The sequence below is a fragment of the Vanessa tameamea genome, chromosome 31 (assembly GCF_037043105.1).
Source record: "Vanessa tameamea isolate UH-Manoa-2023 chromosome 31, ilVanTame1 primary haplotype, whole genome shotgun sequence".
Taxonomy (NCBI): domain Eukaryota; kingdom Metazoa; phylum Arthropoda; class Insecta; order Lepidoptera; family Nymphalidae; genus Vanessa; species Vanessa tameamea.
Window position 1 is genome coordinate 2018060 of NC_087339.1, and position 22784 is coordinate 2040843.

Consider the following 22784-nt stretch of genomic DNA (forward strand, 5'->3'; position numbering starts at 1 on the left):
CACCACAAACACCCAGACCCAAGACAACATAGAAATCTAAACAACTTTTTCTACATCGACTCGGCCGGGAATCGAACCCGGGACCTCGGGGTGGCGTACCAAGAAAACCGGTGTACACACTACTCGACCACGGAGGTCGTCATGTATTAGTTTACGCCAGCGTGTATTGCGGTAAGCTGTTCGGTTTATAAATCAGCATATGTCCTTGCTTGGAGTTCAGTTGTTTATCCTTGAAAACGTAACGAACAGAGCGACTCTCACATTAATAATATTAATACAGACTTCACGTAGTCCAGTAGAATAGTTTAAAAATAGTTTAAAAAAAAAAAAAAAAAATTTTGTCATACATAAATAATTAAGTAAAATTGCTTTTGTGAACTTACTAACCAATTTAGGTATTAAGATTAATTAATTTATTTTTACTAACACTATATCTATGTAAATTATGGTCTGAAATAAATGATTATTATTATTATTATAAGCAGAGGCTATGAACGCTGAGGGATCGAAGAAGGTTTTGGGCACGACGTGATCGTAGTCAAGTCAGGTGGACATATCGCCACTTAAAACAAAAACGGGAGGGGGTGAGGATGCCCGTTTGGAGCGAAGTTGTTTTCTCTATATACATATTTATTATGCATTCTACCCCGTTCGAGTTAGATTGACCTTTTTGACAGACGGGCTAGTGATGGGAAACAGAAAATATAAAATATAACAGTCGATGGAACGATGGAATGCGTAATTCAATTCACTTATTTTTCTACAAAGAGTTATACCAGCTAAAGAGACCCCAACCAAAAGGTTCCGTTCGTAACAATAACTCAACAATGATCTTTAATAAGGATTTTTGTAATCGATATTTGTAGCAGTTACCGCCTGTTGTTCGCGTCCCTACCGTCCGACCGGTGTAACATTGTACAAGCATCTATTATTTTCAGTGTTTCTATTTAAATTTTACTTTGAAGCAATAATATATAATAGAAAAAGTCTTAAAATTTTCGGATAACGCTCGAATCTTTAGGAACTTTTGTATTATATGTATTTTTTTAAATATTTTTACAAATTTTAAAATCATTAAATTAAGAAAATAATATGTTATATGTCATTGCAAAGTTATGTCGATCAGACAAAATTACATCTGTCAAAAAGATCGAGCTATCTCGTACAGGATAATTGTGTAGATAACAGACACAATTAAATAAATTGACAACATAATAAATAATAATAACATAATCAGCCTGTAAATTTCCCACTGCTGGGCTAAGGCCTCCTCTCCCGTTGAGGAGAAGGTATGGAGCATATTCCACCACGCTGCTCCAATGCGGGTTGGTGGAATACACATGTGGCAGAATTTCGTTGAAATTAGACACATGCAGGTTTCCTCACGATGTTTTCCTTCACCGCCGAGCACGAGATGAATTATAAACAAATCAAGCACATGTAAATTCAGTGGTGCCTGCCTGGGTTTGAACCCGAAATCATCGGTTAAGATGCACGCGTTCTAACCACTGGGCCATCTCGGTTCAATTGACAACGTTTGAGAGTAATACAAAGACAACGAAGCGTCAACAGCTCATTGGTTTACGGGCCGCCTAGCGATTTAAAAGGACGCAGGATCGATCCTGACCCCTTAGGCTGTTGTCTTCCCCACTCCTAACGCAAGCGATAAGCTCAAAAGCAGCGGTAAATAGCAATAGTAGTCAATAATCCGGGTAATCAGTATTGTTCTTTTGTTTTTAAAATAAATAAAATTGTTATCAAAAATCCCGTGAGAATTAAAACATTGGAAAGAGACAGCGAGAAAGAGAAAGGGAGGGAAAGATCGCCTAGGAACATAACGCCTTTTCCTTTACGTGACGCTATCCACCAGTAAGCCGCGTAACTTCGGCAAAAGTTTGTAACGTCAAAAATCAAAATACAGCTGAGGCTATAGTCTTGTCTGTGCAGAACTTCAAACGTCATATACGAATCCCAAAATTTCCAATTCAAAATGTTTCCTACGCGCTAAAAACAAACGATTTCGCTTAAACGGAAAAACCAGTGTCAAGAGTTGAACTAACGACCGCGGCGTACACGCCGCGTGTTTTACGCGATAAGTCATCGCGTTCCAAATGGAAAATCAAAATAATTATAGTTCATTTCGATGGCAAGAGGTGTAAACCTAAATAAACAAATTTGACCTTGATTTGATGCGACATCACTGGTAGATCATTGTCAACGAACTAGTTATCAGAAATATGGGCGTAAAATCAAAGTGGATATAAGTGGTTAAGTGAAATAGTGCTATATTATAAATAAAGATATATTAGTATGAACTGTTTGTAGTGTATTATACAAGAGAGCAACAGAGCTATTAGCAAATCAAGGAATATGTATATCTAAGATTTGTTTGTCTTTACCCCTCCTGCCATTGGAATATACTAGTACGTAATATGTTTATAAATAATTCAGAAGACAGGCATCCTTTGATAATTTACATGAAACTCCAGCACTACGTCGTGTTCAATCGTTTTTGGAATCCGTCCATATGTTCGATCATTTCTAAACGACATAATGTACATCGCTAATTTCCGGCACAATTTAGGTAATAACTTCCGGTAAATTATTATGTATTTCTATGTAAAAAACTAACAGACTAATGTTCCACCTCTGGCCCCACTTTTTAAGGAAAGAAGAGCTAATTCCCAGTGGCGAAGCTAAGTGATCAAGAGCCCCGGTGCGTAGGAAAATTATCGTCATAATCTTTAACATATACTGCCCTTCAAAATTATAGATAGGAAATAAATAACTTGTGAGCAGGGTCGAGGTTTTCTAGCTTCAGGAGCTGGCGAGTTGGCTGACCCGCTCTTTTCAAAGCTTAGCTTGCAATAGGGCTCCGGGGTCCTGGTCCTTTGCACCACCTGGCTCTACGATATCTACGCAGCTGCTTATTCCACCACGCTTCTCCAATACTGGTTGGTAGATACACGTGTATCAGAATGTCATTGAAATTAAACACATGAAGTATCCCTCATGATGTTATCCTTCACGGAGCACGAGATGAATCATAAACACAAATTAAACACATGAAAATTCAGTGATGCTTTGGGTTCCAATGCAATCATCGAACCTTAACCTGGGCCATCTTGGCCCTGTATATGTTGGTTTATATATATTCTGTAATGTTTTGTATGTACGGAAAAATATTAATGATTTTATGAGAAAATGTGATTCTCATAGCATCGGTACAAGGAACAAACACAAACTTGTTACTCCTGTTACTCGACTGTATAGAGTCAGTAACTCTTTTGTGGGGCAATGTATACGTTTCTACAACAGGATCCCAGAAAGCGTTCAAAAAGCTTCTGTTGCTAAATTTAAGAAAATTGTTCAGGAACGCTTGTGTGCGAAAGGTTACTATACAATTAGTGAGTTTATGATTGATGGCACTCCTTGGAAACGAAACGATCGCCTCCTGGCTGTTTCTATTCATATTCAATATACGTATTTAATTAGATTGACAAAAAAAAAAGACCCGCTGAGTTTCTTTCGCCGGTTCTTCTCAGGTCAGGGCGTTTCCTTTTCCGAACCGGTGGTAGTGTTTAATTTGACAATCAATAAGTAAGTGCAATGCTTCCATATTGAATAAAGGAATTTAAGTTTGAGTTTGAGTTTAAGTATATCAATTTACTTGATGGTAACACCTTCGTGTTTCAACTGCACATTGACGATATGTAGTAGGTAATACAGTGGCATTGTCTTTGGTGGGAGGGGGGGCTTGTTTAGTTTAGTTCGTGCTAAATTGCTGACCCACCTAACTATTTCATAAAAAAGACAATGAACGTTCGTAGCACACAATATTATCCTAAGATTGGTAAAGCAACACGCACACATGCACATCAATCATTCATACACACTCCCACACACACACACACGTATATCACACTCGCCTCACACAAACACACGTGTTTTGTAACAATTAATAATTTCAGTTATATTTTCATTATTTATATCAATTAAAAGTTTATTAATTAAATTAAATTTCAATTAAAATTCAAGGTGGTCCGACGACCTGTTGAAGGTCGCGAGAAGCTGCTGGTTGCGGGCTGCACAAGACCGGTCGTTGTGGCGATCTTTGGGGGAGGCCTATGTCTAGCAGTGGACGTCCTTCGGCTGAGAGATGAGATGAGATGAAAAGTTTATTTATTCTATAGTTGTTTGCTATAGAAGTGTGGGTCCCTCTGACATGGCTATGTATTGTGCTCACTAGAGAGACCCAACCTTAAAAATCATAAGTATGCTTTGTGTAAGGGCTAAATTTTATCGTTCGAATTTCGTCCACTGTGCGATAATTAGTAGATTTAGTAACGCATACGACAAAAACTATCATTCATATCCACGTACTGATCAATGTTGACATCGCGTCGCTTGTCACGTCAATAGTCTAAATTTAAAGCGAGTGAAACTGAGATGCTACTCGAACGATCTTTACCAATATTAAAAATGCGGAAGTTACTCTGTCTGTTACGCCTTTATAACTAAACCACTAAATAAATTGTGACGAAAATTGATACTAAGCTTGAACCTGGGCAAATCGACGAGTTTTAATATTATCACAAGCGACCCGACCCGACTCAACACGAGTGTGCAAAAATGGTCTTTGTGGGCTATCCCTAAGAGATAGACATATACCATCGCGGACTTTTATCACGATATTTTTAAGGTGTACAATATTGGAGTACATTATTTTGGTCTATCTCGTAGGGTTCAGCCAGCGTTTGTAATATAAGCGCAAAAAATGTGCTTATTTACAACATCACTCCATAAACCTCTAAAATTATCAGTATTTCTCTACTATATTGTGCTTGTATTATACAAATAAACCTTACACTTAATCAATCTATCTATTAAAAAAACCGCAACAAAATCCGTTGTGTAATTTTAAAGATCTAAGCATACATAGTGACAGGCAGAAGCGACTTTGTTTTATACTGTGTAATGATGATGATATACTCAAACATTATCCGTAAACGCGTTGTATTTTCTGGTAAAACTTTTATGAATATTGGTTTAGTCGATTTTACATCCGCGATGGTTCAGCGGTTAGAACGCGTGCATCTTAACCGATGATTGCGGGTTCAAACCCAGGCAAGCACAACTGATTTTACATGTGCTTAATTTGTGTTTATATTAATGAAGATATCTACCAACGCGCATTGGAGCAGCGTGGTGGAATGTGCTCCAAGCTCCATTCTCCTCAAAGGGACCTCTCCCTTAGCTTAAATTTATAAAGTTTATTAAGACTTAATTCATAAATAAATCTTATTATTCATTAAAACAATACTTTCAGAAAAAACGCCCGGATTTAGGCTCGGTTTCCATCACAGGACAGTAATTATTGTAAAAAACAGCATTGTAAATCTGTTTATTTGAAAAGAGCAACTATGCGAGTTTCCTGCCGTTTCTTCTCGCTGGAGGCTCCTTTCCGAAACGGTGGTAGTGTTTCGATTCGAATAGCCCAGCAGTGGGAACTTCAAAGGCTGATAATTTACGTAATGTTTTGTATGTATATTTTACAATACAAAGAATTAATTCTTCTTATTGATTTGTATATATTTGTATTATTAATAAATGATTTTTAAATATAGCTAATATATATTTATCACTTGGCAAATGTTTCTGCGTCTAAATACGAAACATAACTCCGCTCGAAACTCTAGACTGCAGTTCCCTTTGTTTAGTATTCTCAATCAAGTCGTTGGTAGGACTTCTGGGTACCGCCCACTCACATATTCTACCCAAATTGGAATACTCAGTATTGTTGTGTTTTGATTCGAAGATCTTGGTGGTAGGGATTTGTTCAAGCTCGCCTGGGTAGGTACCACTAATCAAATATTCAACCGCCAAACAGCAGTATTCATTATTGTTGTGTTCCCTTTGAAGAGTGAGTGCGCCAGTGTATCTGCACGTACAAGGGACATAACCAACCTTGGGAGTTGGTGGCGCATTGGCGCTGTAAGGAATGGTTAATGTTAGTGTACCAATGTAATAACCTTCTGTACCTACCAATTTGATCACATCCGGACCAAGGCGAGCCAATAATATGTTAGATTTCTAACTAAAATAATTACTAATTATACTTAAGACGTATCAACAAAACGACAATCCAGTGTACCGAAAATTTTATTCGATTTTGTCGCCATACTTTAATGTTCTGCGTGCTCCATTTGTCTTGTATTTTATAAAATCTATATTTTAAAATATATAAGTAATTTAACAGCCTGTAATTCCACTATTGGGGCTTAGACCACCTCACAGATTGTAAGGTTGGTTAGTACACGTGCAGGTTTCCTCACGATGTTTTCCACCGCCGATCATGGAATCAACTAGAAACAAGTCAATCTCATGGCAATTCAGTGATGCCAGTCTGGATTTGAACCGACAATCAACGGGTTAAGATACACGCGTTCCAACAACTGGCCGCTCAAGTTTAACAAATATAAAAAAAAATATATACACATACCTCATAAATATACGAAACTCAGTGTTAAAGTAAATTTAAAACATACTTTAAACTATCAAAACATTTTAATGCACCATAAACGAGCTCGGCAGACGTCCAAGTCTTTGACATCAAAATAAATACGTTTACACGAACAAGATCTGGCAAAATATTATCATAACAATACAAGTGTTACGTTTACACTTGGGGGGGCTAAGTGACACTCCTCTGCCGTCAAACAGCATTAATTTCAATAAGTGTTTAAATACAATTTAAAAAAAAAATTAAAGCTCATGGCAAAGAAACATTGATAAATAAGGCATATTACTCAATACAAGATGATTTTGATGATGATGATTTCCAGGCACACACTCTGTAATTAAAATGTTGGAAAAATTACTGAATTCCATGTCGATTTTCGGTATCTCTCCGAACAGGTAGCTTTACATTAAATTCAATACTGTAACATACATACATACATAATCAGCCTGTAAATTTCCCACTGCTGGGCTAAGGCCTCGTCTCCCGTTGAGGAGAAGGTATGGAGCATATTCCACCACGCTGCTCCAATGCGGGTTGGTGGAATACACATGTGGCAGAATTTCGTTGAAATTAGACACATGCAGGTTTCCTCACGATGTTTTCCTTCACCGCCGAGCACGAGATGAATTATAAACACAAATTAAGCACATGAAAATTCAGTGGTGCCTGCCTGGGTTTGAACCCGAAATCATCGGTTAAGATGCACGCGTTCTAACCACTGGGCCATCTCGGCTCTCATCTCATCTGTAACATGACGATTCAAAAGTGCTTCTATGAGCCTACTCGAATAGAGGATATCTGATCGTCCTGGTCAGCCAATCACAGTTCAAAAGTTACATTAAAAATTAAAACCCACTGTTTGTTATAATTCGTCAATCTAAAAAAGTGAATCGTCACGATAAATGATATCGGCGGTTTATAAGGCGTATTACTCGATAAAAGATTACATAGATGACATAAAAAGCTTAGAATTATCATTCGTTGATTTCCTCATAGGATAAAATATAGTATTTATTTGCATAGTATATATGGGCGCTAGTCGCCCTTTATGGGCAATGGTTTAAAATATTAATAATATAAAATAATAATTACATATTGTCAATTATCATTTTAATGTTTATATTTTATAATGTAAATTTCTAAAACACTATTATTCAATAAGTAAAACTTAATTTGGATTCGTCTTGCAGCGCCACCTGTAATGTGTCATAACGGACTATGTAATAAAAATATTATATTATTTTTTAAGTAATTCAATTGTAATTAATTAAGAGCTATATTTAATAATAAGAACCAAATAGATATTCACTTTTAATATTAAACTATATTTTAAGAATTAATTTGCAGTAATTTCATTAATTTATTATAAAAAGCTGTAGTTGTGAATATCCGTTTGATTCATTCGAAGAGGACTCGTTAGAAACGGGCATTGTCATAGCAACGCCATATTGCATTGACACATTTTGTGAAAAGACAATAAATTGTTAACATAACGAATAAAGATTCTTTAAGTTGATTGCGTTTCACTGCGATGGAAGCTGTAAACCCGATTACTTCTCCGATATATACGTAGGAACCGGCAAATGCAGATGGTAAAACCGATTAATACCAGCGTTGTAAGATATATTAACCATTCCTTACATCGCCAATGCGAAAGCAATCTTGGGAACTAAGATGCCTGTAGTAACTGCTCACTCGCCCTTCAAACCGGAACACAATATACTAAGTAATGCTATTTGGCGGTAGAATATGCTCAAAGCCCTACCAGACTTTACTTACAATGATTGTGAATTCGTTTCAAATGTTACAAGGTCAATTCCTCTTATCCTGAGTTGGATTTGTCAAAGATAATTGTGAAGAATAATTGTAGAAATATGCATCAGCACAAACTTTTATCTTCAGTGAAGTATAGTTGGTCTATTCGCTAGCTTAGAAGACCGTAGACTTCGAGGTCACAATTCAAATAGATTAAAAACAAGTTACTCGGTTTTCCCGTCGATAAATATTCAGTAACAGCCTGAAGAACAGCCCTACCCTAGTCTCAGATATAAAGACCTTTGCGCCCTACATCTGAACTATTTCCAGGTTGGGAGAGCAAGAACATGGAGTGCATTTATGCCATTGCAATTACCTAGTCTCCCTTGAAAGGTACCGAATCATCACCGAAATTTAAATGATTGTTTTCATAAAAATAACATTATAAATTTAAATTGATAAAATTTATATATCCGATAGGAGTTATCGGTGTTAGTGATTCATAAAACACGATAAATCAATCAATATTTGAATGAGATAAAATAATAAGACACAATTTATGATGAATCACTAATAAATGTCCATTTATGTATACATATACATCATAACAAATCTTAAGCGTGGACGACTGCAGTTTCCTGTTACAGTGTAACCAGAATCATGCTGGTGCTGTTATAAAGATGCCACACCGGTTCCCTTAATCGTTCCCTGAACCACAGAATGCCATTGGTATGTTTGGTGATTTATCTAAGGCATTTGATTGTGTAAAACTCGAAACTTTGATCAGGAAGCTACTTCATTTAAGGTAGTCTCCGGCTTTAGACTTTACTGCACTCTTCTGATTAAGTATCTTAGCAATCGGGTGGTTGATATAAATGAAAGATATCGCTTGGGGCCTCGGTTACTGTAAAGATACCTCAAGGATATATTCTTGGTCCATTGCTCTTCCTCGTTTATCTTTATGACCTGTCACATCCTTTAGGTAATAAATACGAAATGGTTGTTCTGTAATATTCTAAACAGAAATAGATTTTTCAATATATGACGATTTGAGAAATCTACAATGGTTAGTAGACTCAGCTCTGCAGCCTTCGTGGTAAAAAGATAGATAGTTGTCTGACGTTGTAGTATACTTTAATTATTTCCACAGTATAATCTCTGTACCTCTAGAGTAGAATGCCATACTTTCGACGTTGGGGTAATGCAGCCGATATTAATTCGACTTTTGTATTGGAGTATCCACGTAAATGGTGGAATATGCTCCAAACCTTCTCCTCAAAGGGAGTGGAGACCTTAGCCCAGTAGTGGGAAATTTACAGGCTGCTAATGTAATGTTTGTATAGGAGAATAGGATATTGTGACATAACTTCAGGATCCCAAAAAATGACCAAAAATATACAATTGAAAATTTAAACGAATCGGTATGCCGCGTTTGTGTGCTAACGGATATTACAAAACAAGTGACTTAGGACTTTGGAGTAACATGCTCGCCTTCAGGTTATTTCAAATAAAGCAAATATTATTATTATATGAAAACTAACTATACAATACGGCAAAAAAAATTCGACTGAGTTTCTTTCGCCTGTTCTTCTTGGGTCCGAGATGTTTATTTCCTAACCGGTGGTTGATTTTTGACAATCAGTAAGTAAGTGTAACGCTTATATATTGAAAAGATTCGCACATGACATTGGCGATATAATCTGTGCCCTCTTGGCACAAAAGAAAAGCCAAAACAAAAAAATATATATATTGAAAAGATATTTAACGTTAATTTTGACATTCGAGCAATAAACGTATTACTGGAAAATTGGTTATGTACCTACCCTATTTTAATATTATAAAGTGCAACGTACAAACACAATTTTTACCGGCCTGCCGAAAACGATGGTCTAAATTATTATATACTACTTAGAACTTGCATCTTTACCCGCGTATAATTAAAAAAAACTATTTAATACACAAACAAACACCCCCATTTTACATCATCGAGAGGTTTAAATAAAAAAAAAAATTGTCTAGTCTAAGCCCTTCCCCGGTACTGAGTTTAAAAACAAATTGTAGTAAATTATGTCCTTCCCGGTACTCAAATTCAGTGACATTCAATTCAGTCATCGTTAAAATTCTCGTCTCTTAACAACTGGGCCATCACCGTTATCATGTACTAAAGATATGATATCTTATATCTTTAAAAAAAAAATAGTTTCATGTCTATTTATATATATCAGATTAATCAATTTCATATATTAGATATTTTTATTGATGACATAACAAGAAACAACTGTAGATAACTAAAACCGACGCGATAATGATTAACTATGAAATACAATTAAAAATCGCGATATTTTTAATCTGTAACACAACACAGGCTTTTGGAGTACTATTTGACACACACAAAAGCGTAAGCGCCATGTAATTCCGGCGCTTACGACGTAATGGTCGCGAGAAACTATGCAATATAAGCGATCTAGCGCTTTGCTTTAATCGTTTGATTAGACATAATGAATATTTATCGCTGCAGCGAACTTTAGTTCTAACTCTTACTGTTACTAGTATTTGAACGAATTGTCAACATGAACATATTTTATTTATATTTGTAACACAAAAGCAGGTCAAATATTAGCCTAAATATTTTATAGTCACCACCACTGACAGACAGAGAGGAACCAGTGAAAATTCTCCCTCCTAAAGTTCCTCGCCCTATTAATGCTGAATGTTTGTTAATGTTTGTGTTTCGAACATTTTATAATTTCTAAGTAAATATATTGAACGTAATAAGATTAAGTAAATAGTTTTGTGATTGTTCTTATGTGTTTAAATAGCAATTATTTTTTATCTAATTCTTATTATTGTGTTGTTTTAGGTTGTGGGTTTTTAATTCCTTCTACTACTGTTATGCCTTCAAAATTTAATTAAGCCTGTAATCTCGACCGCACCGATCAATCTCTATCGTGTCTTCTCTATCGCACGTGACATTGGCGAATTAATCTGTGCCCTCTTGGCACAAATAAAAGCCAAAAAAAAAAACTAGTGACAAATTATTAAAAAAAAAAAATACAAATTCCTTGTTTTGTTTTTAATCTGTATAAACAGCTGTTGCATTAAGAGAATTTTTAAACACAATAATGACAACACACAGACATTAATAATTTTATAAAAGAACACATAATTCACATAACAGTCAATATTAAAAACTATTGAAACTGAAAAGTGAAGCTATTTATTCAATAATATTATATAATTAAAACCTTCTCTGAACCACAATTCATCTTCCTGTGTAAGTTTTATATAAATTGGTTAAGCACTGTTATCAGAAGGCATTGCAATAAATTTGCTCTTAATTTTTACTACTAATACACTACTAAGTGTACGATCTAAGCGGTCTTGTGTTATTACACTGGCTTACTCAAATTGGATCACTGCAATGCAATACATAAACATTTAAAAAAGCAACAGAACCAATGAGTTTGTAGTATAGACATAGTTTTACAATGGTTTAAAACAAACAAAGTTGCCAACTCTATTCTCGATTCTGCCAAGCGAGGAGCTTTTATTGTTGACTTTCAGGCAGGATATTATATTGTATTTAACTGACACAACTTTGTAATTCAAATGCTAGGAAAGAGTAAATACTGAGTTTCTTGCCGGTTCTTCTCGGTAGAATCGAGAAGAAACATTGTTTATCCTACATCTCAATTCTATCGAGAAGAATCAGTATCTAGTCTCGGTAGAGTAGAATATACTTTTAATAATAAAAATGACAATTCAAAACTGATTGTAAAATTAGATAAAGTATATTTTAATTTTGATTGATCATTGACATAATCTGTTGGATCGGCAATATGTATACACTAAACACACACCGTCCAAACATGCCCTAGAGTGTATTAGACGATTATTCACACACACATTGACAAACATTGTTTAGCCTACAATATATAGGAATATTATAAAGTGGTAAAATTTGTTTATTTTTATGTAGGGGATACCATTCAGGACAAATGATCCATTTCTAAAATTATTTTTGCTGGTGAAAAGCTACATTATTCCTCAGGTACTATAGTGCATAAATTATATTCATGTCATATAATATTGCTTATTTATTAATTGCAACCTTGTGTAGCCGGGGTGGGTCACTATTAATAAATAATTAGAAAAATGTTTAATTTTAATCTGTCCTCTGTATCTATATATCAATATCAAATAGTGTAATCTCCCTTAATTGTAATTTTTTATCTATTTTATTTAATTACAGTAATATTACTATTTACTATATATTTTTTATTTACTATATACTTAATAATTATATTATTGTAATAATAGCAGTTTAAAAAAATGCAAATATTTTATGTTTTTAATTATTTGTAATCTGATAAGTCATCATTTTTTTTATTTGTTATAGTAAGGAAAAGAAGCAAGAGTTATCTATGAAAATGGTCACTTTAGACATTAACAAGAAGTCACTCATTACACAGTTAAAAAAATTAACTATGTTCAAGATATTATGTCCCTTTTGTAGATCCCCTTCAACTAATGACTAGTATCACTGCTTAACTCAAATTATTTTTAATATTATTTTATGATGGGCAAGCTGCTAGGCTTATTATATTTTTTATTCTGTTATAATAAAGCAATACAAAATAAGTTTCATATAAGAGATAGTTAAACGAAACATTTTCTACATAAAATACTGCAAAAAATGTAGTCTTATTGGAATCTTGTTAAACACGAAAAGACCTATTTTTTAACCAACCTAGTAACTTGATACAGCTTAATTAGATTAAAACGTACTACAAACAGCCAGTCCACGATAATTATAGTTCACTCAGATCATGACATTATAAAGAACCTCTTTTTTTATTTTTAAATTAAAGTAAAATAGGTACATACCAGCAAGCTCACAGCCGATGTTCAATTCTGTATTGTTCATCAAATAAAATTAAATGTATACATTTTTTGACTACCGGCGTCGTTTGTTGCCAAATCCATTGAAACACGAAAAAGGTCGAATACTTTCGTAGCTCATAAATATTTTTTTCGCACAACAATCGCAGGACACAAACGTCCAATTATATATACTATGTACGGCACAGATCTGTTCTAACTTCTATATTAATTTAATCACTTTATGCGAATATAGTTTAAACAAATCGAATTTTCGAAAAACTCCGCACTACACATAAACATAGGAAATATTGACACATTGGAGTCCGCAACTCCTCAATTCGACTCTTGAACGGTTGATGGATGTCGAAACGAAATGTTTAATAATTTTCTGCTTGAAGACACAAAAAGTATCCTCCTGACGTACGACATGCGTGAGTGCGTGAGGTACTAGACAGTCTAGCAGTGTTTAATTGTCGATATCGATATTCTAAATCGGAAATATTTTATATTTGTTTAAAAAGTCCACATTAGTTTCATATTGATGATTAGTAATGTATCTTAATCGACGTTTAAGAAATTATTTGAAATATCAAAATTATCTCAATTTTCTTTAAAGATTGATTCAATTGTATCACTACATTAATTGTGATAAGCTTCGATTAACCACTCAATAGACTTTTTCGGTTTGAAACCTTACAAATCGAAAGCACTTGAGATGACAAGTTTAATGAAGAGCACTCTACTCAATTCCATAACTAAGTAGCAATATTTTTAAAGTAATTACATGAAAATGAACACATCTTATAAAAATCTTTTTAATTACGTTTTAATTTTGAATTAACAAATCATAATTTATTAAGGACATTTCAAAAATATCTTAAAAGATTATACATAATAATGTTAATACGTCTTTTCTCTTAATTAAAATATCATTAAAAAAATTTAGGAGCAGATATAAAAAAGCTTTGGTTGCGTGTCATATTTTATTAATATCGATTTTTTCTATCATATTTTTAAATTATATTGCATATGTTTAGAATTGCTCTTGATCGTACTGAAATATTTTTTTGATAAAGCCGCAGCAATTGTAGTGCTATATGTGTTAAAAATAAATTTCAAATTTCAATGTTTGTTTCCCTTGAAAAATAAATAAATATAATATCGACATCGATATTTCAACGGCACTAAGTATTTAACCATAGACACGTTATTTTTTTTTTCTAACCATAAATAAATTTATATTTGTATTATATAATATTTCTTTCATATTTGGAAAAATAATTAGCAAATGATCCTAAGGATAAGTTAGTATGTTAGAACATAAAGTTCAGGCATAAAATAATTAAAATGAGCCTCGATTTCCTTCAATAGGTCACTTTTTGACTGAAATGACTAAAAGTTGATGATGATCTGTGTTTCTGTTTTTCGACTGTCGAACACGAATGTCATTTTCTCCAAATCAGTGATCAAAACAAAAATAAACAATACAACTTAGAAATAATAATTAATGTCTTTTAAATTAAATAATAAGGGCAAATAAACCAAATGTCTTCATTTTTGTGTTTTATTTGCCACAGTACAGTCAATAAAGAAGTAAGTGAAGACACACGAGAAAAATATAGAGACGTTGTCGGGATACCTGTACGTGATATTTAATTAGTTTATTACTAATATATCTTTATTTCTCCCCTAAATCTACAACCACGTCCCGAGAACTGCTCGCAGTTTCTCCCATTGCCACACGACTGACTCAGCACCCGCTCAGTAAATCCAAGAAATGTTAAGTAATTTGTCTCGTAGTTAGTTAATTTATAAATAACGTGGTTGGTTGTCTGTCGTTAGGCAAAAAGTATCCGATGTCTTTCCATGGAGTTCAAGCTTGATTCATACCAAATTTGATCCAATTGTTTGGCTGTGAAAGAGCAACATACAAATGGAGAGTTACTGTCGTATTTATAATTTTAGTAAATATGTTTATTGTGTTGCAGTTGTGTCCTGATACGCAACTATGTTTCATCTGTTGTCACGTCTTAAACAAACTGTCTATGTTCAAGTCGATATGTTACAAACGAAGCTTAGAATACCCGGTATTATTCAGGTGAGTCCATTGCTCTTATTCGATCTATTTTTTTAAAAAATACTCATTAATGAGGGTAACCGTTAAAACAATACTATGTTTTTTCATTGAATTAATTACAAGATTTTACAAGAGATATCCTGTACTCTTTTTCTTATTTTGTGACATGATAGGTCTTACCAACAAATTCCCGAGTTCCAAATATGTTTAAATATAAATATATTCATTTAGAACTTTATAGTAATTATAAGAATCTTGTTAACGGACTCACTCTTCCATAACTAACATCAGTTCATTAAACAAAATAAAAGAAAACCACAATGAAAACAAAATATCAAAATTCTTTTATAAAAAAGCTTTGTAAACTGTGTATGTATTTGATTAAATATGTATGTGTGTGTATATGTATATAATAATAACTAATGAACTCTTATAATTTATACATAAGCAAGCTTTATCAGATTTTGATGACTCGGTAAACTGTTACAGCAAATTATTGTATGATAAATAAGGAAGTTTATTTGTAACAGCACACATCGCAGGCAAATTGTAATGGTGTTGTGTTTTATATAAGTATTATATAATAACTTATTTATACTGAGAATAGAGTATATTATATCCCATAGTAAGCTTAAAAAAATAAAAAATAAAAGTCGATTTAGTCAAATATCATAGACTTAACTTGGTTATACTTGGTAGTGTTTCCTGCAAGGTTGTCAGAGTAAGTTCCACCCACTCATCATATATTCTACTGACAGCAGTACTTAGTACTGTTGTGTTCCTGTTTTAAGGCTGAGTGGACCAGTGTAACAGGCACAAGGGACATAACATCTTAGTCCCCAAGGTTGGTGGTGCATTGGTTATTTAAGGACTTACCATCAGGTAGCTGATTTACACGTCTACCAAACTAAACCATTAAAACAAAACGGCTGTGTTTAAGCACATAATATTATAAATAATCTGGGGCTTTATAGAAAAATTCCTTGTTTGATGAAATTCTCCCAGTACACCCGAGGTTGAGCAGCTAAATGTATTAACAAATCGTGATTGACTGATTAATCTTTAAAATTTCAGCGAAAAGGGCACATTAAATTTACAAAGGAGCAATCTAGAAATCCATGTTTTATGTCCCGATGATTGCATTGAATATCAAATGCATAAAACATACGATTTTACATACAATAACGATTTCATTGACGGTACAAATTATAACAATGACAATGAATATGTGAAACTTCATAATGAAAATGACTTCAATGATCATTTTATTCAATACGATACAGTTGATAGGAAAAATAATGATTACAATCTAATTGAACCAAACATTATAGAAGATAATGATAATGTTAAGCAAAATGAAAATGGACAAGATGCTATTATTGACGCAACGGATGCTGTAAATGAATGTCATGAAGGCGATGATGAGTTCAATGAAGTTTGTGATGATATTAATGATTTCGATAATGATAATGATGATTTAAATATTATTGCAACGAATAATGAAGTGAATGTAGATATAAATGAAGGGGATCAAGAAGTAGTTGAAACAATCAATATGGCTAATGAAGATCAACCTAATGATGATTTAAATAAAATTAAACTTAAGAAATCAAAGAGAACAAAGAAGAAATGTTTTAGAAAAATAGTTTTAAGTCTAGAAGATCAGAAAGCAGCCCTAGAAGCGAATAGAAGAGAGAAGAAGTATATAGAAGCTGAATTTAAGTGTTACAATTGTGCAATGGGGTTCCTTTTCAAAGACACATATCAAACGCACATGATGAGGCATGAGGAAGTAAGTTAAACAAACACACGTAACTTAGAATAAGCGTTCTCAAGTGAAAGGTGTTAGGCAGTGAAATATTTACAGGCAATATATACTTGACTGAATCGGTAGTTTTGTATCGGCTTGAAGGGTGTATGAGCCAGTGTAGCTACAAACATAATAAATAAATATCGGACAACATCACATACATTACTCTGATCCCAATGTAAGTAGCTAAAGCACTTGTGTTATGGAAAATCAGAAGTAACGACGGTACCACGAACACCCAGACCCGAGACAACATAGAAAACTAATGAACTTTTTCTACATCGACTCGACCGGGAATCGAACCCGAGACCTCGGAGTGGCGTATGATGAAAACCGGTGTACACACTACTCGACCACGGAGGTCGTCGTGGACGTAAGATTTGAATTACCAATATTGGTGGCGCATTTGACGTTACAATGGATAGATTTTATTTGGTGGATACCACTAGCTATCAGATGCCCCTATTATCAGTCTGCCATAATTTCAATTAAATGAATATTTTCAGTCGAATGGTGAGTATCAATGTAGAACGTGCACTCTTCGTTTCGCAACGGTAACAGTGCTCCGTCACCACACAGCGGGACACGCTGAGCGTTACGAGTGCACCAAGTGTGGCGTGAGTCTAAAGCCCCGCGCGAAGAGGCTACACGTTTGTGTGAAGAGAAATGTTCAAAGCGTAGCCTGTCAATTCTGCGGGAATTTGTTTAAGTGAGTTAACCAGATCTTAACCTTCTTGATCTTAAACAGCTTTGCCAGCGCTTGTAGGGAGGTCATAGGTACTCGATGTCCTTTTAAGTGCTCCTGATAGCGTGTATGGAATCTTTATTACGATGGGTTCAGTATTCGAAATATACTTTATTCAAGTAGGCTTTTCATTTACAAGATCTTTTGAATTGACATTTTATAGAACTATTATGATATTAGGAAAGCTTCCACCATTACGGAATGTAGTCTTAAAACGGCATGTATTATTATACACAACAACCACTCTGTGGAACCAGCTTTCGCCGGTTTTTCCGAACCGATACGACTTAGGAACCTTCAAGAAAAGAGCGTACTCTTTCCTGAAAGGCCGGCAACGCACCTGCAAGCCCCCCGGCGTTGCAGATGTCCATGGGCGGTGGTAGTCACTTTCCATCAGGTGAGCCTCCTGCTCGTTTGCCACCTCTAACATAAAAAAAAAAAAAAAAAAAAAAAAAAACAAACAGGGGTATCATTTAAAGCGTTGACGTCACAGGTACATTGTATATTATGACGCAACAGTGAGTATTCATACTTTGTTAAGAAAATAACCAAAGGGAGTCCTTAGCTCGAAAATGATATAGACCGGATGTCGTTTGTAAAATGTAAACAGATTAAATATCAGACGATATACAGATCTGAACGCGTAGTAATCATTGTCGCATTTATAAAGTTAGCTATGATATTAATGCTGTCTTAATCATGTTTCACGATAAATTAAATGACTTTGATAACTTCTTAAAGTTTAATATACATATTATTTTAACATTACCCGTATATGTTACATAAACATAACATAATCAGCCTGTAAATTTCCCACTGCTGGTCTAAGGCCTCTCCCGTTGAGGAGAAGGTATGGAGCATATTCCACCACGCTGCTCCAATGCGGGTTGGTGGAATACACATGTGGCAGAATTTCATCGAAATTAGACACATGCAGGTTTCCTCACGATGTTTTCCTTCACCGCCGAGCACGAGATGAATTATAAACACAAATTAAGCACATGAAAATTCAGTGGTGCCTGCCTGGGTTTGAACCCGAAATCATCGGTTAAGATGCACGCGTTCTAACCACTGGGCCATCTCGGCTAAACTTCCCATAAATTTACATTAAAACGTCGCATCAACTCCTGTCTCGGGGCTGCATTCCGGGCACATTCCACTAGGAAGTGATGTATGTCATCTTCCATCCCACATACTTAAAAGGATTAATATTTAATATTTCATTTGTTCACAATCTGATGACGGATGTTCTGATTTAGCTCCTTTTTTTACAGGGATGCGAACGGCTTACAGCAGCACTTGAGGAGGGTTCACACAAGCAAAGCTGGCGGTCGTCTGTTGTCATGTGTGGTATGCGGTGAGAATTACAACAACCAAGCTGTTCTACGCACACATATGATGTAAGCATACTCGGTTATGGTATTTGAAGAAAATATTATAGGGATATTAATTGTAAAGCGACTTTTTTTTAGTCAAATTAGGCAGGCAGGCTGGCAAATTGCTGTTTAATAATGGAGCCCATCTCTCTCTCATAGAAATTGTCACTGTAAGAAACCATTCCATACGTTAAAAATGTGCCAAAAACCTTGTGAAGTAAGATGTTACGTCCCCTGTGACTGTTACACTGGCTTACTCTTCGGAATGGCATTTTCTTGGTGGTGGGGCTTTGTTCAGACCTGTCTGGGTAGGTGCCACCCACTCATCAGATATTCTACCGCCAAACAGCAGTACTCAGTATTGTTGTGTTCCGGTTTGAAGGGTGCGTGAGCCAGTGTAACTAGACACAAGGGACTTAACATCTTAGTTCCCAAGGTTGGTGGCGCATTGGCGACGTAAGGAATGGTTAATATTTCTTACAGCGACATTGTTTAGAAGCGATGGTGACCACCTTATGGTGGCTCGTTTGCTCGTCCGTCTACCAGTATCATAAAATAACTAAAACAATAAAATGTCATTAACATTCAACATTTAATTGAAATGAAATCTTTCGCACACATTCCAGAAAGCACATAAAACGAAAATTCCACTGCGAGCAATGTCCAGCGAGCTACAGCAGTCCGTACACGCTGACCCAGCACAAGCGGACGCACGAGGGGGCGGGGCAGCTGTATCATTGCAGCACCTGCGGGGTGGGCTACGCCACCAAGAAGAGTCTGCTGGCCCACAAACGGAATACTATGAATCATCAGCAGACTTTGTGAGTATTTGATTAATAAATATTCCCAAATTTTAGGGGGGGGGGAGTTAGGTTGGGTTAGTTTAATATCTGAAATCGACTGCTTCATAGGTCTACTTGCTAGATATCCCGAGGTTCTGGTTTCAAACTCAGTAACAGCACGGAGGCTGGACTTCTAAAGAAAGGGAAGTACGCACAGCCGTTGGAACTCTTCGGTCGTATCGGACACGCCATTCCATTGGATGATGAGAGTGAGGGATTAGAGAACTTAAGATATTTTCATGTAACAGTGTTGAATTAAACTTGAAGCAGCTTAAAGTTAAAGTTATGTCAGTAATCTACAAATAAATTTACATATAAGAGCCGAGATGGCCCAGTGGTTGGAACGCGTGCATCTTAACCGATGATTTCGGGTTCAAACCCAGGCAGGCACCACTGAATTTACATGTGCTTAATTTGTTTATAATTCATCTCGTGCTCGGCGGTGAAGGAAAACATCGTGAGGAAACCTGCATGTGTCTAATTTCAACGATATTCTGCCACATGTGTATTCCACCAACCCGCATTGGGGCAGCGTTGTGGAATATGCTCCAAACCTTCTCCTCAAAGGGAGAGGAGGCCTTAGCCCAGCTGTGGGAAATTTACAGGCTGATTATGTTATTATTATTATATCCCGCCTAGACATCAACTTGTATTGAGTAATATGTATTATTTATCAATGTTTCTTGACATGTTAAAAATAACTGTGGAATCTTATTATAGAAACGGATACCGTCACCCAGGAAGGATGTATAAATTTTGCAGAGTCGGAATCTAGTTAGTTTACCTTCGTTGGGTAAACTTCTCTATGGGCTCTGTGCCATTCTGATTCAGATTCGACGTAGCTGGACGACTGATGCACCATTTCCCTTGTCTAACCACTCCGTCACCGCGTCACTTCACGGTTCACGATGGTTTCCTTATTGACTCCGAAATGGCGTGATGTCAGGTCGACCAAGGCTGTTTGCGTTTTAAAATTTATTTATAATAATATTTATTCAACATTAAAGATAATAAAAGGATAATTAATAGTGAAAATAATAAAATAAATAAAACGAACCCCAAATTAAAAAGGAAAAAGAATTTTCGCGACAAACTTAATCGGCCTCTGCCTCCGCCTCAACTGTAACTCGTTCAAAAAAAAAACTATACAGACAGACTCTATACATTTATATAGTAGTATAGTCTATCATTTGCGCAATCACATGTTCTTACTGTAAACCAATTTTTATAAAGATCGGTTCAACCGTTCTTGAGTTATAGCGGAACATACAAACAGACAGATAAAAATTCAAAATTGGTAAAACTGATATCAGTGAGTCATAACACGAATGTTTTTGACGAAATTTGATAAAAAAAATTGATCGTTCAGACAGACTACAAATTTATATAGATAGTATAGAGATGAATTCGAAAGAAGATCTTTTAAGTTGCTTACAGTAGAGTGAACTGATAGAAATCATCACGTAAGGAAAATGAGTAATGCCTCCTCCAGACGACCTTTTGATTTATTTCTCTTCTCACTTTCCACTATATACGGTTTTATATAATATTATCGAACCTTATATTTTTGTAGATAACATTACATCAGCAATATTTTGTAACTAATATAAATATACAACGCATAAAAATAAAGATATCCATTATTCGCGGCAAATCTCGTCTTGTCACTACAGTTTTGTTATTGTTTTAATCTAGAATAACTCTTTGCCTCTAAGTGTTGTCAATTCTAAATCTCTAAATATATTTAAAAAACGATTAAGAACCCATATATTAGAGGATTTCACTGATCTTGTTTGATATCACTACTGTTTATTATTTGTAATATCTTAATTGTAGTTATAATTTTAAAATTTCCTTTGTAAGCGAACTTTGTTCTTTTTGGAAATAAACTTCTTTAAACCATAAACCATAGACGGTATATTTAATAAAAATATTTACCATAAAAATATTCTCAAACGATGTTTATTTATTTCATTGTCCCATAGAAAGCCACTGCGTTCATATGACACCTATCTTTTTTTTTTTCAGATTCGAATGCCCAATATGTAACAGAGTGTGCCCGAATCAAAGATCACTAGCGTCCCACATCCAAACAGTCCACTCGTCCACTAAGGACTACACCTGTACGCTATGTCCAGCTCGTTACAGCAGTCGGAAGTCCCTCGTGAGGCACATTGGCACACATAACAAGAAGCCCGAAATCAAAATGGCGATCTGTCACTTGTGTGGTAACACCTTTAAGGTGAGCTCTTCTAAAAACATTTTTTTATACTTTATACCAAAATATGTTAAAAAATAAAATAAATCTATCTATACTAATATTATAAATACGAAAGTAACTCTGTCTGGAATGTTACGCTTTCACGGCCAAAACACTGAACCGAATTTGATGAAATTTTATATAAAGTAAGCTTAAACCCCAAGAACTAAACAGTAGTCTGTAAGATTTTTAGAAAGTATAAATTTAAGATAAAGTTTCGAACTATTTCAATTTCAGGGTACCAATAAACTGAACAGGCATTTAAAACAAGTTTGTGAGAAGACAAAGTTGGAAGAAGAGATTTCAGCTTTGTATTATTGATGATTTAAAAAAAAAATATATATATAATCTGTGATAACTGATATGTCAAAATGACATTTGAAATAAATGTTTGAAAAATTAATTGTTTTTTATTTAAATAATATGATAATGGAGACCGAACTGCAATTCGTTATAAGTATTTATACATTGCACGTTTTTTATCTATAATTTTATGAATGAACTAAGCAATG

The 22784-nt window shown here is 34.8% G+C and overlaps 1 protein-coding gene across 1 annotated transcript; it reads left to right on the top strand.

Annotated features, from left to right (window-relative positions):
• The first annotated feature begins 14597 nt into the window (after positions 1-14597).
• On the top strand, positions 14598-22675 carry LOC113404311 (zinc finger protein 829-like). The gene is made up of 8 exons (XM_064220176.1): positions 14598-14803; positions 15151-15260; positions 16314-17031; positions 17556-17758; positions 19069-19194; positions 19797-19991; positions 22041-22254; positions 22510-22675. Exons 1-8 carry the CDS (start codon positions 14708-14710, stop codon positions 22591-22593), a joined length of 1746 nt encoding a protein of 581 aa, XP_064076246.1. The 5' UTR covers positions 14598-14707; the 3' UTR covers positions 22594-22675.
• Positions 22676-22784: the final 109 nt, after the last annotated feature.